The 16,889-nt window shown below is 38.2% G+C and overlaps 2 protein-coding genes across 2 annotated transcripts in view; both read left to right on the forward strand.

The window, feature by feature from the left end:
- The first annotated feature begins 4,213 nt into the window (after positions 1 to 4,213).
- Positions 4,214 to 10,894, forward strand: LOC149035883 (uncharacterized). The gene is made up of 2 exons (XM_089191250.1): positions 4,214 to 4,453; positions 4,737 to 10,894. The coding sequence occupies exons 1-2, from the start codon at positions 4,388 to 4,390 to the stop codon at positions 5,061 to 5,063; spliced, it is 393 nt and encodes a 130-aa protein (XP_089047376.1). The 5' UTR covers positions 4,214 to 4,387; the 3' UTR covers positions 5,064 to 10,894.
- Positions 10,895 to 14,585: 3,691 nt separating this feature from the next.
- LOC113681584 (uncharacterized) overlaps positions 14,586 to 16,889 on the forward strand; it is a 3,142-nt gene continuing 838 nt past the window's right edge. The window contains exons 1-4 of the mRNA XM_089191654.1: positions 14,586 to 14,947; positions 15,485 to 16,065; positions 16,486 to 16,533; positions 16,650 to 16,673. Of these exons, the coding sequence (XP_089047780.1) occupies positions 14,848 to 14,947; positions 15,485 to 15,921 (537 nt within the window). The 5' untranslated portion in view covers positions 14,586 to 14,847 and the 3' untranslated portion in view covers positions 15,922 to 16,065; positions 16,486 to 16,533; positions 16,650 to 16,673. The remainder of the gene's footprint in view (positions 14,948 to 15,484; positions 16,066 to 16,485; positions 16,534 to 16,649; positions 16,674 to 16,889) is intronic.

Here is a 16,889-nt window from a genome sequence, read left to right on the forward strand (position 1 = left end):
TTTCTTTTTGTACTCATCGCGAGGCCCTTCTATATTTTATCGTGGATGAAAACATGGGATAACCCAGATATTAATTTGCCGTTTGCGTTTACCATAACAAAACGTGCCTTTAATGAATGGTGCTAATTGGAAAAATCGTGCGCGCTAAAAACCCGTGCAGTTAGACGAGCCACTCAGGGATGAGCGCAATAACCCACGTGCACGCCTAAGTTTTAAACAGCGCACTTTTTGAAATTATCACAGCTTAGAGAAATTCTACCTCAGTGACTTTCTTGTCACAGTTTTAGCCCTGACACAGCGTTTTCTCCTTTGGAAGCCCTCTTTCGTTTCTCATTTTGTCAAACTTAACATCACGTATCATTTCTGGCATCGGACGGAAGCAAGTAAGTGTTTATCGACGCTTGTACAAGCAAGTAAAACTGTTTATTTACAAACTCAAGAGGGGTTTTAGGTCGAAGCTTCGTTTTATTAAATCCTTTAATTCTTTTCAGTCGCTCGTATTTCTGCCCAGAAGCTGTCAGTTACTTAGCAGTAGAAATTCTATTACGTATTTTTCTTTTGCAAAATCGGCTTCGTTGAAATTCTTCTTTGAAACTGTTGTCGCGCGGAGGACCATTTCTAATCTTTCATCTTCTTTGCCAAGATTCCGCGTTAACAATGTGGCGAAAGCGTGGTTCGTGCTCTTAAATTTTAACTGGTTGCGAGTTTGAAGCGAAACTCGGTGTCAAATATTAATTTTTATAGTGAGTATATCTGAAGCTTGTTCATAGAGGCATTAGTTTCGAACATTGTGCGTAATATACAGATAACGAGTGAATTAAGGAAACATTTCAATTGCCTTCCTGAGCAGACTTTAAGAATTCCCTTCGTCTCAACCCTTAAATTCCTCTTTGGCTGCTGAACATTTCTTTCCAATTAGTTACAAGAATTTGATACCAGATCAAGATAACAACGTCTACGAGATAAATTTGAATATTCTCATTACCTGTTTGCTGGATAATGTATTAATGATATAGGGAGAAGTTACATGTTCATCACTTCTTAACGTTCAAGAGTTAACCGCTCGTTAAGAAAAGTGAAAAATTAGGCTCACACTTGTCGTTTTTTCTTTTTAATCGAAACATCATCTGAATAAAATTTCAGTAATACGCTTTTTACTCAAAGGTTTGTGAATCTTCTGATAATTTCGACGAAAAGCCCCTTTTCCAAAACAAGTTTTGATTTTCGGGCATTAAAGACAAAAAGCCCTTTTATTATCGCAGTTGTTTTTTATGAATTCAAATCTTGTTCACACGATTGGCTGTTATCGCCACTATTTGCATAAGATTTCATTTGTCTGTTTGTTTGCTTGCTTGCTGAGCTTGAAATGAAGCGATACTCTGCAAATGTTTTAATATAATTCTACAATAAGATTCTCCAAATTTCGCAAGGAAAATTAAATTAAACCTCGATGTTTACTCGGCATGACTCCAGATGAAACTGATATTTGGCAATTTGAAGGGGGTTTCGTTCTCAGACACTCGTCACTTTTTTAGTAATCTTAAAAACCTAGGAATTACTATCACCCCTAATCACAAATTAAGGTCACACACAAGAAAAAAGGAAATAATGGGGCTGTCCTGGTGTACCGGTACACGGGGGAATTCCTATTGTTTTCACATCCATACATGGAGTTGTGACGCAGTTCGTTAATGTTTTGTTCCTTTGTGTACCGGTACACGAGGACATAACCGAAATAATCACCAACAAACGAAGCTCATGACATTCGAACACATTATCCTTAGAAATGTATAGAAACCAGTTCTGAGAATAAAAACACTGGTGTAAAGCTGTGAAGGGTTTAGGAGTGACTCGAATTAAACAGTTTTTTCCAATCTTGTTACTCCCGCGGGTAACTCTGGAAAAATGATCTAAATTTATTGCGTGTTGACCAATCAAGTTTTGCAATGTTTCAGTAAAAAGTGGTAGATAGAAAATCCCTATTCAGTTCTTCTGACATGTGTGATGGTTGCAAACTCAGAATATGATTATTTTGCAATGTTTTCCCTTCCACAATGGGCCATGATGTTTTGCCGTATTATTAATTTCACTTAAATATCTACAATATCTTTCTCATTTAGGCTAATACGACACTCCAGTCCAAACACTGCTCAGTCCATTTAGTCCATTTAGTCCACTTCATTTCAGCGGAGTTAAGTTCATTGTGCATTTAGTCCAAAACTCAGCGTCCAGTTCCATGCAGTCCAGTACGGCCCAGTCCAGTCCGCAGCATTCTTTTCCAAGTGGTCCAGTCAATCATCACAAGGCAAGTGCTGACACTCGTTACCAGTGTAACTCGTATATGGACGGGAAAGCATGGTGAAGAAAAAGGGCAACGCTCTACTGGGTTTTCTCTTCTCTTCCTCTCTGTTGCATACGTGGAGGCTGGAAATAGATCAGTCGGAAGACGCTGATGTCTGACCGGTTAGTAAGATTCTTTGAGGGTTGGGATGAAGAGAGGGGTTGATAAATAGTGCGCTGGTCAAACCATAAAATCCAAATTGTACTAGAAGTTGTCATACTTATGATTCGGCTCAAAGTAGTTAAAGTAAAAACTTTAGCCAGCTTAGTTAGCGGGTCCCTTTGAGGTTGGGCGAGGTCCTCCCTCCAAATTTTTTTCTTTAGATTTTTTCTTTCAATCAAACACTGTTCGGCATATTTTCGGTTTGGATCGTTTCTTCTTCGTCGCTTCTTTGGCTTGCACAATATCGGCTTCGTTTATACTTCGGCTCTTCATCAACAGGTCTTTCGGTATTTATCAGCTGCTCGTCGACTTGAGCGCACGCCTTCCCCCATACTTGCTTCGACTGCGGCCAATTACATTTTCAGTTTTACTTGATCGAAGGATCTCTAACACGGTGATCGAGTAAGACTGTTTAGCATTAAAAAAAGTTTGGCTCGAAGGTTCAACTAAATTTTCACGTTGTTACAGGAGATTCGATTTAAGCAATTCAGCTATGACAGCTAATTAGAATTGTGAATTAGCCTTTGAGAAAAGATTTTGCATGTATTGATAAAAATTGTGATCCTGTTGCTTGCAGAGTTCGGCTTCACTTTCGGTTCGAATTTCACTTCGGCTTTTCGTTCGGCCTTTCGGAAATTGTTCGGATTTTCAGTTCGGAAGACAAAGGCAATGTGAGCGACTGTAAGTTGTTAGCAAGTTGATATAAAAACAAAAGCACCGTCTGGGACACTATGGGTGTTCAAATAATCGGGATGTCGATATTATTGACACGGAATATTCGGAGTTTAGTGGACGCAAAATTTTTCGTCTAGGGTTCGCGTCCTCTCCTGCTGGGTTCTTTGGAGTAATTTTAAAAAATCTTAGTTAATTTGTTGATGTAATATGGTAATAGAAAATAGAATGCCAAACCCGATTGTCTCTGTGTTCTTTTCTTTATTTTTGGGGTACACAAATTTATGATATATTTTTCGCGGCGCCCTGTGTAAATATCTGTCTCAAGAATTGAGTTAAAATACGAGCGTCACTAGTTTTAAATCTTACTAACACAATCTCAACTGCAGGAGCTGTATACTGGCCTATTTTCGGAGGCTTGAATTGTCAATTTCGGGACATTTGCTCGAATCGTGAACTGGATTGTTTTAATGACTTTCCAATCTGCCAATGAAAAAGCCTCGGAAGGAAAGTCACCTTGGTGCCAACTGTGCGTTCGCCCATTTTCGGAGGGTTTGGTAGTTGTCTTACGTTTAACTGAAGTCATCCATTGTCGGCTTTCAGGTGAAGATTTCAAAACTTCGCTCTGTCCATTTTCGGGGACTCGCTAAAACTTTTTAACATTTTTACTTTGAATTTCCCATATCTGCGTCTCGACATGAGCCCGTTTTCAGGGGCTGTGGATCACTGATATGGTAAGTAAGTAATTCTTGTAATTTTGGCATATTGATCTGTTTAAGATGGGTTTGTTTGCTTTATAATTTAATAAGAGTAAACCTAATAATTTGAAGTAAACAAAAACAATTGACCAATAAAAGATGAATTTAGGAAATAAAACGTATATTAATAACTTATAACATCGATAAGTTCTTGATGAACTAAATAAATGATGAATAAATAGGGAGATGAATAAATATATAAATAAGTTGATAAATGAATAAATTGATAAATAAATACAAATTTATTGTATGGTCCATGTATTAACAATTTTCTTTGCAGAATATTTAAATACAGTACCATGTTGTCTTAAAAGTTTCCAAGTATTTTTTTTCTCACAAGACTTAGTTTTCCCAAGACACCAGCTGACCTTTAAAAAGACACAAGCAATCACATAGTCGCTAGTAATTCATGGCTGAATTTGTAACACTGGGATATCACTAGAGCAGGACTGGAATGGATAATCATAACAACAAGCTGAGCAACAGTTGCGTGGAGAATCCAAAGCTAAGACAACCACAGGTACGTTCAATTTCTGAGTAATGGATTAGCTAGTTGAAGCGGATTGTCTTTTAACAAAAGTACCATATAGTATAGTATTGGATTTAAAGTTGTCTCTAGTTTGCAAGAAAGAATGTAAAAGAAAAGCGGACATTTTTTGATTTGAGAGCTTAGAAAATTGAATTGCTGAAGTTCAAGATAAACCCATTGTCGGGGGCTGTGCATCTGGAAACGTGCAATGTAGTTTTGTGCAGATCAGTCCAATGAAGTGCAATGGACTACAATACTGTATGGTGCTTTCCAGTTTAATCCAGGGTACTGCAGCGTGATGCAGTCGGAGGAAGTCAAGCGCAGCCTAAGACAGTCCAGCCTAATGAAGTGCAGTGCCGTCCAGTCCAGTCCACTTAAGTGTAGTACAGCCCAGTGCAGTTCAGTGCAGTGCAATGCAGTCCATTCAGTGGAGTCCGTTCCTGTCCAGTCCAGACCAGTTTTGTCTTGCCCAGTAAAGTCCAGACCAGTCCCGTTCAATCAAGTACAGTGCAGTGCATTTCAATTCGGAACAGCCCAGGTCTCTTACAGCCAACTGCAGTCGAATCTAGTCCAGTCAAGTGCAGAGCAGTGCAATCCGTAACAGCCCAGTCTAGTCCCGTCCATTCCAGAACAGCCGACTGCTTTCGAGACGAGTGAATTGTAGTACGGCTCTGTCAAGTTAAGTCAAACGTAGTGCAGTGCGGTCCCGTCCAGTCGAATTAAGTGCCCATATTCAAGTTCACAAGTGTAGTCCAGTCCAGTCTCCAGTCGTAATGGAAGTAAATGATAGTCAAAGCAGATTGTCGTCCTCCAACAAAAGTGCTCTTAAACAGGTGATAAAGAACATAGCTAGAAAATCTTAAATAAAAAAAGGTGTTCTTGTGAAATGCGACGTTCTCTCAAAAGTTTTCAGGTTTTTTTTTCTCACAAGACTCAGCTTTCCCAAGACACCAAATGACCTTTGGAAAGACAAGCAATCACAGGGTTGCCGGTGATTCATGGCTAAATTTGTAACACTGGGATATCAGAAGAGCAGGACTGGAGTTCTTCATGAAAAGATAGTCATAACAAGCTGAGCTACAACTGCCAGGAGAATCCATAGCTAGGACACAACCACAGGTTCGTTAAATTTCAGAGTAGTGGTAGTATGGTATGGTATGGTATGGTTTGGTATGGTATAGTATAGTATAGTATAGTGTAGTCTAGTCTAGTCTAGTACAGGAGTTAACGCTGTCTCGAGTTTGCTAGAGGGAACATAAAAGAGAAGCGGGCATCTTTTTTTTGATTTGAGAGCTTGAGACATTTTAAATTTCTGCAGCTCAAGATAAGCCTATTTTCAGGCACTATGCATCACTAAGAAGGTAAGTAAAAAAATTACTAGAACGTTGTGATACTAACCTGTGTAAGATGGGTTTGCTCGCAGATAGGAAAACCCGGATGCGTTGCATAAAAGTGTTGGACTAAAAAGTTGTCGTCGATCAGCACTACAGGTCATCTGAAAAAGGTAAGGCCAGCATGTTTTGGTTGCAACAGGTTTTATTAGATGCTTTCTTTTCAGCATGACCTGGTGGCTCACTTCGGATCACGTCTTAAAGAAGTAGTGCATCGAACGCTTGATAGGTAATATGTAATCATTTGTAATATTATTCTTAGTTCTGGACTATCTGAAATTTTCTGTTTGAAGAATTTGTTAGGTGGCTTCATTGGTTTGATGACGACGTTTAACAACTCACAATGTGACGTGTTTAATATTTCAACACTCTTGTCTCCTGACAGCTTTCTGTTTTCAGTGGAGAAAAACTTTCAGTATCTAGTGCTTTTAAACAAGGCCTAAGCAGCAACCCATCAGAAAGGTTAGAGATGACGATTAAGTTTAAGTATTCAGTTATGGGACAATTCAAGGACAACTAACACAATTTCTAGTGTTAAAGTTCGTCTGCTCAAAACACGAATTATCTCAAATAATGGAAACTGAGACTAGCTTCATACTATAATTTGAATCAGTTTCTTATCTCAAAACAGCAGTACTGATTATCAGTCTTTATTGGCAGTCTTTGGCATATAATTCAAGTGTTGTTTAATATAGTCCTGTCAACTCCATTGCAGTTTAGGCAATCCAGAACAGTCCTTCCAAGTTACGTCCAGTGCTGTGCAAAGCTCTTCTGTGTGATCTAGTCCAGTGGATTACATTCATTACAGTGCAATACAGTACAGTCTTGTTCAGTTTCATTTGGAAACGTGCAATGCAGTTCGGTGCAGATCAGTCTGCTGGGGTGTAGTGTAGTGTAGTCAGGCTAAGACAGTCTGGTGAAGTGCAGTGCTGTCCAGTCAAGTCCAGTACAGTCCACTGACGTGTAGTCCAGTCAAGTCCAGTACAGTCCACTGACGTGTAGTCCAGTCCAGTCCTTTGCAGTCCAGTCCACTTTAAACGGGTCCAGTCCATTCAATGGTGTCCAGTCCGATGTCGTCCACTCCCGTCCAATTCTGTTCAGCCCCGTCCAATTCAATTTAGTCCCTTCTAGTTAAATGCATTTCAATTCGGCATAGCCCAGGTCCATTATAAGTCAACTACAGTCGATTCTAGTCCAGTCAAGTACAGAGCAGAGCAGTGCAATCCGTAACAGCTCGGCTCGGCTCAGCCCAGACCTGTCCCGTCCAGTTCAGAACAACCAAATGCTGACGAGTCTAGCGCAATGCAGTCCTACTCAGTCAAGTTGGGAACAACCTAGTGTGTTGCAGTTCCGTCCAGTCGAGTGAAGTGCCATTCGGAAAAGCCCACATTTAAGTCCAATTTTAATGTAGTTCAGTCCAGTCTTGTCTTCAGTTGTCACACCAACACTATGATAAGCGTCTACTTACACTGTTGTAGACAGTTCTTTTTAAATTACACCTTAATAAAAATAAACGTAATAACTTAAAAATAAACAAAAATAATTGATCAATAAAAGATGAGATAAAGAAATAAAAATGTAACTCAATCAATGATAACAGTGATTTTTCTTAATTGAATTTTTAAGGAAATAAAGAAATAATGAATAAATAAGATAAATAAATATGTAAATATATTGATTCATAAATAAATTAATGAATACATGTAAGTTAATAGTATGATCATTGAATTTATTATTTTTAATGCAGAATATTAAAATGAAATGCAACTTTGTTTTCCAGGTATCTTATTCTCACAAGATCTAGTTTTCCCGAGACACCACCTGACCTTTGGAAAGAAACAAGACTATCACTGGGTCGCCAGTGATTCATGGCTTAATTTGTAATACTGGGATATAAATAGAACAGCGTTGGAGTGCTTGATGGAAAGTTTATCATTACAACAAGCTGAGCTACAGATGGGAAAAGAATCCACCATACGGCGCGTTAAGGGAGCGTTCCCTTTGACCTCTTGGGGCTTGATCAAAAGTCCTTACTCGCCTAACCATTCTCCTCTTTGGAAGTAAATTGCACAGTCTGAAAGCAACAACGACGGTGATCTATTACAAGACTATAAATGGCGAAACAAGTGAAACTATTACACTTGCATCTACGTATTATATCGTATAGTAAGGAATAGTGTAGGAGTTAAGGTTGTTTTGAGTTTGCAGGAAATAATGTAAAAGAAAATCGGGTATTTGTTCGATCCCAGAGCTTGGAACATTTTAATCCTTTTTGACTTGATTTGACAGCTCAGCTAACGATAACCTCGACCAAAAAGTTATTAACAGAACGCAGAGAGTGTTCTGAATCAGGTTCAGGCTGCTCAATTTAGAATTACTGTGGTGACGTCATTTCAAAACTTGCTAATTTACTTTGACAAGAAATATAAGTCGATTGATGTGGGGGTTTTGATTTGGTCATTTGAAGAATTAGTTGATTGTCTGTTGATTTCTTTGTTAAAATTATAATAGACCGAGGTGATTTCAAGATTAATTAAAAGTTCAGTGGACTTTGCAGCGTATTGGTTTCCACTTTCAATCAAGTATCGAAAAAATGCGTCTGAATTTTTTCAGTTGGAAAATGATTTATCTGCTGTTTTGAAATTGGGTAAAAAAACTTGATCAACAACAAAAAAAGAGATAACAGAAAGTATCAATTTGTATCAAAAAAATTAGTCAATTATCTGCTACTGGTTTTTTCTAGAAAAATCTGGCTAATTGAATCATTTTACTTTATTGGAGACTGTCCATTTACTTATTATCTGTTTTCGTAAGTTTGTTCCCTATTAAAGATTAAAGACATTTGTTGATCGCTGTACACTCGTTGCTCTATATTTTTCGGTGATTATTTGCTTTTTGCTTTAAAAGGGTTTGGTGGTCTCAACCACAGAGAGCCTCCTTTTGAGCACTCCAGTGATTTAAAATATCATAAGCGTTTCTAAAGCTTGCTCCCTTGTAATACCCCCATTTGGAACCACTCTTGTCTCGTGAGCCAAACTCCCTCCTCATCCCAGATAACCTCGTTTCCTGAAGCAAAATGTTTTGCCGTTCGATTCGAATCTTAACCCATTCATTAACAATGCATGTCCTTTTTCATCCATTCCGTATCTCGCGGGGCCGTACGCACAGCTTGGTATTAATGTTATTCAACAAAAGTGCATCGGAAACTGTGTGGGTCCTATGATAAAGTTTCGTTCGATGGCAATACATTTATCTGCTTTAAAATTCGTGGGTTTACAATTAAAGAACAACATACCCTACCGTGTGCATTGAGACTAAGAATTCATCAGTTGTAGTGCTTTGTAAGTTCTTAAAATGCCACGTCGCTCTTCAAGGCCCTTCACCACCCCCCTTCCCTTCTTCCGTGGGGGGCTTACCGGAGTGTTTACGTTAAGGCTTAGAATTCTCATAACGCCTACGAAAATTAAAAGCTGATATAAAATGACAGTTGACATTTGACCTTTACTTTATAATACAATTGCAAAGGGTTGGAGTTTAGTGTTAACCCTAAACCAAAATTGGTCATGTCAACCTCTGAGACAAGAACAGGAAATTTTAATGAAATGCGTTTCAAAGTGGGAAGTAAAGTAATAACGTAAAGATAGACTTCAAAAAATTTAGATTACCCAGAAAAAGAACTGTAAAATAATATTTAAAAAAATCATTAAACCTAAACTAGTGAAAAAAATATATAAAAGCAATAGTAATTGTATGTTACCAAATTGTTGTTGTCATATTGCAACAACAAGAGTGGATCTTGGAAATTTGATGTATAAAGCACCAACTCTTTTACGCTTTAGCCTAAATAAGCTGAGAAGTTTTTCAAGACCAAATTATAAATATTTCATACTGAGTATAAACATGCGATCATGTCGTTGCATGAATAAGTGGGTGAGACAGACGTTTGAAAAAAAGCACAGGTCTAATGAAAACGCAGGGAGGGGGTTTGGAACCCCTAATCCGCCTCTGATTTACATATTTTGGCTCCCAAAGGAGCGTTTTTTGCGAAACATTACAGTTTTTCTCGTTAGATGGAAACTCTTGTACCTAATATATAAATAACTTTCATGACCATAAATTTTTGTGATTGAATCATAGTGACTGAGAAGTTAAGTTCTTCTCGCGAAGAGTTAGATATTGATTTATATAAAATTGCGGGTATATTTATATCACAAATACAATAAAAAATGAAGTCAATTCTGAATAACTGAAATTTGAGAAATTCAGTGGACAAAAAAAGCATGTAAAATTTAGAGGGCCATGTTTGCGTAAACATCTAAATTTAATTCATTTTATTTAGCTGTCTTTGACGGCATTGAGATGATCTTCCATACAATTAACGATCCTTTCAATGTGCTGGACTGATTATTTTACTCTTTCGAGCTTCGAAGCGCACCTTCTACACAGATGGTATTTGAAGGCTGCTCTTAATAGCCGATTACGTCTTTCTGGGAAGGACAGTTCTTAAAGGCCGAATTTCGTGTTGCTTGGTTATCCATCTTCGTTTGTTTCATTCAGGAATGCTTTTTAAATTACGGAACAGGGATTTGTTTCCTGGGCAACCGAGCTCGATATAAGTGACTCGAACTCGAGTCACAACCCTTGTAATCGAGCTCGAATACAATCAAATCGTCACACAGTTCCGGGTCCTCCAGAGGGCGTGATTGGCCTTCTTCAGGAAATCTCTAAAGCGGGCATCCTGTAACCGCCTCAAAATCCTGCTCTGGCGCTAAGTTCGGATTTAAGCTCAGGTGCCTAGAAATTTGTCACCGAGAGTCCTCGGCGGAAAAAAAAGTAGATTGTGAGTAGTAATTTACCAAAAGGCACTCTTGCGAACTCCTCAAAGAAGTTGTTGGACCGCAGACTTCTTGTCTTTCTGGATCCACTGAGGCACCTGTGCGATTTAGAAAAGAAAGAGTTTCTTACAACTTTGAAAAGTTTTAAATGGTTCTAATGATCCGAATGACTGCACGCCACTTACAGGCGTAATTTAAAAAAAAAAAAAAAAGCACGACCAATCAATTCGCAGCTTTTTAGTCCATTTTGGATTTTGCCTTTGTTTATCAATCCAATTAGCACGTGTAATAACTTTATTTTTTAGTTCATTTTTTCATAAGGTATCTTTTCTTTGTAGTGAGATGGTCTCAAACAATTTTGCGCCTATCCAAAACAAGAAAAAAGAAAAATCATGAAGACACTTTGCGAGGGAATTATGAACATGTTTTGTTCCATTGATTTCGGCTTGAGGAACCTAGAGCCATAGTTTTATTCAACCACATCAGAATTGAACTATTAAACCGTGATTTAATTATTTGCTCCAACTTTGACTTGACCGAAAAAAAAATTTGGAAATAGTTTTTGCAAAGAAAGAAAGACAGAAAGAAGGAAACGTTCTTTTAGAAATGCGAGTTTACTGCTTGAACGGTATTCATCAGGGGGGGCACAGTTTGTTTGAAATGAGCTTTACTTACCAGGAGAACCTATTAGCTTTTGGATAAAAAAAATTGTTCCTTCTCTTTTGTGCGCCACGTTCCTGAACGAAAAACGGTGAAAGGAGAACGTCCGCTCTGGAAAAGTTTAGCAGAACCGAGGAACGAAAAATGAGTTGGTTCTTTCTAGCTAATTGTGAGAGCGTGATCTTTCATTCCCCCCCCCCCCCCCCGTGGCTTTCTTTATGTGAAAATGCCAGTAAATTTATTTCAACCCCGCGTGCTATAAACTCAATAACTTGATCAGTGGAAAAAATGTGCAGTCTCCAGGAGAGGAGACTGCAAATGAAAAATTGAAACACTCTTCCACGCGCACGATAAGAAAGTCATTATCAGTAAGCGTAAACATATATTACCGAATCCGCGAATTTTTACTTGTTTCGAGATGTTTGGTCATTGGTGCCGCAATATTTTTAATTTTACCCCCAAACGACCGCCTATTCCGATGTTGTTGTTCATTTCGGGGCTTTTCTTATGTCCGTTGAAAACCTCGAAATGAACAACTCGCTTAAATGGGCTCTGTTCATCAAAGTAAGCGGTCAGATAACAAGTGATACACTATGGAAGTAAGGTGAAGTATTTTTATTGAGAATTTGACGTATTTTTTTATTCCTTAGAGCGGTCGTAAATATTCCCATACAAACTCTTATAATTCCGCCATGACTGTTATTGCGCAAGATGATCATCTCACAGCTGGAGCTTGGGCCGCCTGTGAGTGGCTTAGTTAGCGTTCACTGGGAGGATGTGGTGGAGTTTGTTTTCGTGCGCGAAGTGCGATCGTTTGGGATCAAGAATTAACGACTGCTAGGACGCTTAAATGTGTTCTTTCTTTTTTACATTGACCAAAATGGACTTAAAAACTACGGATTGGTCAGTCTATATTATATCTGTATGTTATTAATTATTTTGAATTGTCCAATTTTGATGAGATCGCGCGTCGTCTCAACTTACATATTAGTGACAAATTTACGCTGGGTAATTTAAGCGAGTGTTTTTGTTTTAGGGTTGTCTTCTTTCCGCCTTTTCCACGATTGAAATCTGCTGTGCCAAGATTTGATTTATTTCACAGTTTCGTTGTTGATTTATGTAAACGTAAAGGCGAGAAAATTGTTGATGAATAGTTACCTAGTTAGTTATTGATCAACCGAACAATAGAGGGCTTCAGTTTTCATGTTCGGTGGGGTTCTTTCAACGATTCAGTAAGCGTGTGCTGCTGCAGGCTTTACACACTATAAAATTACATTATGAGCTACAGCAAATGTGCTTTTCAGGGGACCGCGGTGTTATTGGAAAGGAAGAGGGCTGCTGTTCCTGGTAACGCAGAAATGAGTCGGCTTATAAACGCCAGGCGGGTGATGGACATTACCTTTGCAAAAGGAGAAGACCTCAGTGGGTGAGTCCTGTTTCTCTTGTCACTCGCTTCTTCTGAATCATTTCGCTTTAAGGTGTAAGTTACTTCAAACTAAGTCGCTATATGAAGTTTCTATTGAGTCGATGATGCTTACTGATAATTGTTTAACCTTTTCCATACGACAAAAAATTGGATTAAGTTGATTTAAATTGTTCAAGTGGAATTGGACTCTACCTTGCCATCTAATTGCTAATGACACTTCTAGTTCTACGGTTCAATTGACCTTAGACTGGACATTGTTCGCGTCGCTGGCGCAAAAACCAGAGAGCAACATAGGGCGGGAAGTTAAAACTACACTTACACCTATACTAGACATTCAACGCTGCGAGCCCGGCAAATACTTTTTAACTCTGGAGAATACTTTACCATTTCGCATGAAAGTTCCGATACGAAAACGTCGACGGAATGCCGTCCACCACCCAGCCCAGCGGGTGTCTTGTACGCTTTAGCAATCGACGCGGTGGTAAACCCACATCACATTTAGTCCCAAAACGTCATTTTGACCTACTTTATAAATCTGATAAGGTATCACGGAAGGAAATCTCTTTGTTTTCAATCCCTCGCAAATTTCATGTTTAGTTTTGCGAAAAAAACAAAATAAAACAAAACTAAAAATCTGTTAACCACTGAAAGTTACATTTTGGTGCGTCATTTACTTCGGTAGACACAAAGCAGAAAACAATTTGAGAGTAGAAGGCACTTGTGGGATTGATGATACGTCAAGTCGCTTTTTCTCGCATAATCACTTTTTGGCTTGCGTTTTAAACGTTAAAGATTTCAGTCTTGGCTGACTTTCGGTCTTTTTTCAACCAGACAAGAGATATGAATAAAGTAAAATATAAATTTGGGGATAATTACCGTAATTTCCGTCCAATTACCCGCGCAGCAGATTACCCACATTAGTCAATTGTTGTAATAACGAGAGAAAAAATTTCAACAGATTACCCGCACTGGCAGATAACCCTCACCCAAAAAAAGGAAAATCGTTGACTCACACAAAGTTCCTTCATTGTTTTTGTTGACGTGACATCCTTTAGCGTGCAGTTAATAAATTTTCACACTTTTTGTCTTCGCTGTTTCATTGAGAATGATACCAATTGTAAAAATCTGTTCTAAAAAAAATTGACATCACGCGATTTACTGAGTCGGAGAAATCGCTTGAAACCGGAAAATACTCTTTACCTCAAGGTAGTGCTAGCTAAGAAAATTTCTATGATACGTCGAATATTCGCGCTAATTAATTATGCGGCGCCACGAAATGAACATATGGGCATCATTTTTTCGTGTGATTTGCCCTGAAGCCAGTCTTTTCACAATAGTTGAATTCTTTTATTTTCAAGTTCACTTTCCGTGTAAGTGAGAATTGTTTATTTGAACTAAACAAAGAAACAAGCTGTGAAACTGACAAGGTAAGAAAGTAAGAGAACGAACAAGATAAAAGCTATGTTATCGAGTTTTATATGTTTTCGATTTGCATCGGCTTTCATCGAGAGCGATAAAGTCTCTTATTATAATGAGCAATCTGCGCAAAATAAATGAGTTATTGCACAAGTTTTTTGAAGAGTATCTGTAGTGTATCTTATCACCTGTTCTTTTTTTCCTGTTTATCGTTTTTAACTACACTGGAAGCTTTAAAAATTATTGTATTACCCGCACCTTCCTATAACCCGCACCAACAACAGTTTGTGGAAAAATTTATAGATTACCCGCGGTTTATCGGCCGGTAGTTGATCCAATACTTAGTTCTCTGAACTAATATTACGAGAATTGTATGATTGACAGTAAGGAGAATTACAGATTTAGATCTAGGAGTTAAAGGGCTAAAGAATATTGGCCCCTATGATGACAGTATGTTCTAATGTCTTTATCTTTCTCGGGCAAATGCTACCTATGTGTAATTTCTGCAAGTGCAATGTTTAAGAAAATTTCTAGTAAAGTGAGGGACAAATATTCAAAATTACAATATAATCAATTATTATGATATGGTGATACCAATCCCTAATATTTCCTCACACTGGGTTAGAGTTATTTACATCATACTTTTGAGGGCATGCCATGTCAAAGGTTGCAACTGCCCACCGAGATGGTGTAAAGCTGATGGAATTATTTGGAGGATCAAGGAAAAAGAACATTTTCCTGTGGCTTACAAATCCAGGTTAGTGACTTAGCTTTTCATTACATAAAATGATTAGCATAATGTCTTTCTTTCTCAGCCCTCTTCATTCCACTGGAACTTTTTGGTCTCGTGTCCTCCACTTCACGCCATGGAAGTTGTCTCTCCCCCATTTCCAAAATTTTTTTTTCATCACATGTAATAGTTCCTTACTGTTAACATATGTCCTCAGAATTGGCCAATTGTGGAGTTTGAAGCCCATCTACACTTTATATCCCAAATCTCAAAATACTTTACTGGTTACCAATAGACAAAAGCCCTCAGGCAAACCAGTGCAGATGTTTTCTTGCTGCTATGAATTTTTAGCAAGTTGCATTTGTGCACTGTTCTTACTCTCTCACCATCAAAAAAATTAAAACTTTCAAAGGAAATATGTTTCAATTTATGTAAACTATTGAAGCAATCAACAACCACATTGAAGGCTATCAGACAGAAATTCACAATTATATTAAGAAAAATATCCTCTAGTAGCAATATGTGATTGACCCCTTGTGATGAGAATCTCATTCTTGATTTCAGCCTCAAATATCTCGACATCCATAGTATCAACTCCAATCCCTTCATCGACCCAACCTAATCTTATTCCTCCACTAGCCCAAACTAACCCCACTCCTCCACTAACCCAACCTAATTCCCCCATTCCACTTGCCCAAACTAACCACACTCCTCCATTAACCAAAGGTAACCCCGCCATTCCACTTGCCCAACTTAACCCTAATCCTCCACTAGCCCTAATGAACCTTGCTCCTCCACTTGCCCAATTTAACCCCACTCTTCCACCAGCCCAAACTAACCTCAACCCTCCACTAGCCCAACCTAAACCCACCATTCTACTGGCCCATCCTAACCCCAATCCTCCACTAGCCCAACCTAACCCCACCCTGCCATTTGCCCAACCTAACCCCACTCCTCAATCATCCCAACCCAGCTTTGCTCCTTCACTAGCTCAACCCTAACCCTAACCCTAACCCTAAACCCCAATCCCAACCTCAACCCCACCCATCCACTGGCCCAACCTAACCTCAACCTTCTATCAGCCAAATCAAACCAGACCCTTTCATTGGCCCAATCCACCACATCATCCACTTAAAAAATTGGAGGTAAGTAATTTTTTCTTTCTATACACTACATGGGACAAAACAAACAACAGTACTGAAGAAATACATGCACAGTTGATTTGAATGGCATTTCTTTAATTAGTGATATCCAGCACACACCTTAACAATATTTATGTTTATTATCATGAGGGATTATAGCCAACTGCAGCAATTCGTGCATGAAGGTAAGTGGGTGTATACATCTTGAGGCTGCAGCTGGTTAAATTTAATCCTCTAACATATTCTGGGTCATGAATGATTCATTAAAACAATGATACTCATGGTCTGATACCAAGAACTTGTTAAAACATCCCTAACTGAAACATCACATCAAACTAAACAACCTGTAATGGTTGTGATTGTTTCCCTGTTTAACTTTCAGTAGAAATTTTTATTAGTACTGATGTTCAAATATTTCAACAGATAGTGATTTGCCTGAAATTGTTGGATTGCAGATGATCAATGATCAAGGTATTACCAGTTGATACAACAACCCACTCATCTGGGTTGTTGACATTATTTGTTTTTTATTCTTTATGTTCTAAGAAAATTTACAATTTTAACACTCTTGCCATTTATTTTTTCAGTCAAAGCAGATGCCCTTCAAACAGGTAAAAACTATGATATCTTGCCATTGATTGGTTAAGATTAATTGTGAAGATTATGATTGGAGATAAATTGTACTATCGTTATATATGTATACCTTATTAACCATCAGACTTTATTTGTGGATTAGTATAAATATGTTAGTTTTTATTGATACATCATCTTTACTATCATTGATTGCTGCACTGGCTTTATGGTGACAATTATTTAATTTACAATAC

The sequence above is a fragment of the Pocillopora damicornis genome, chromosome 13 (genome assembly GCF_964200805.1).
Source record: "Pocillopora damicornis chromosome 13, jaPocDami1.2, whole genome shotgun sequence".
In the NCBI taxonomy this organism is placed as follows: domain Eukaryota; kingdom Metazoa; phylum Cnidaria; class Anthozoa; order Scleractinia; family Pocilloporidae; genus Pocillopora; species Pocillopora damicornis.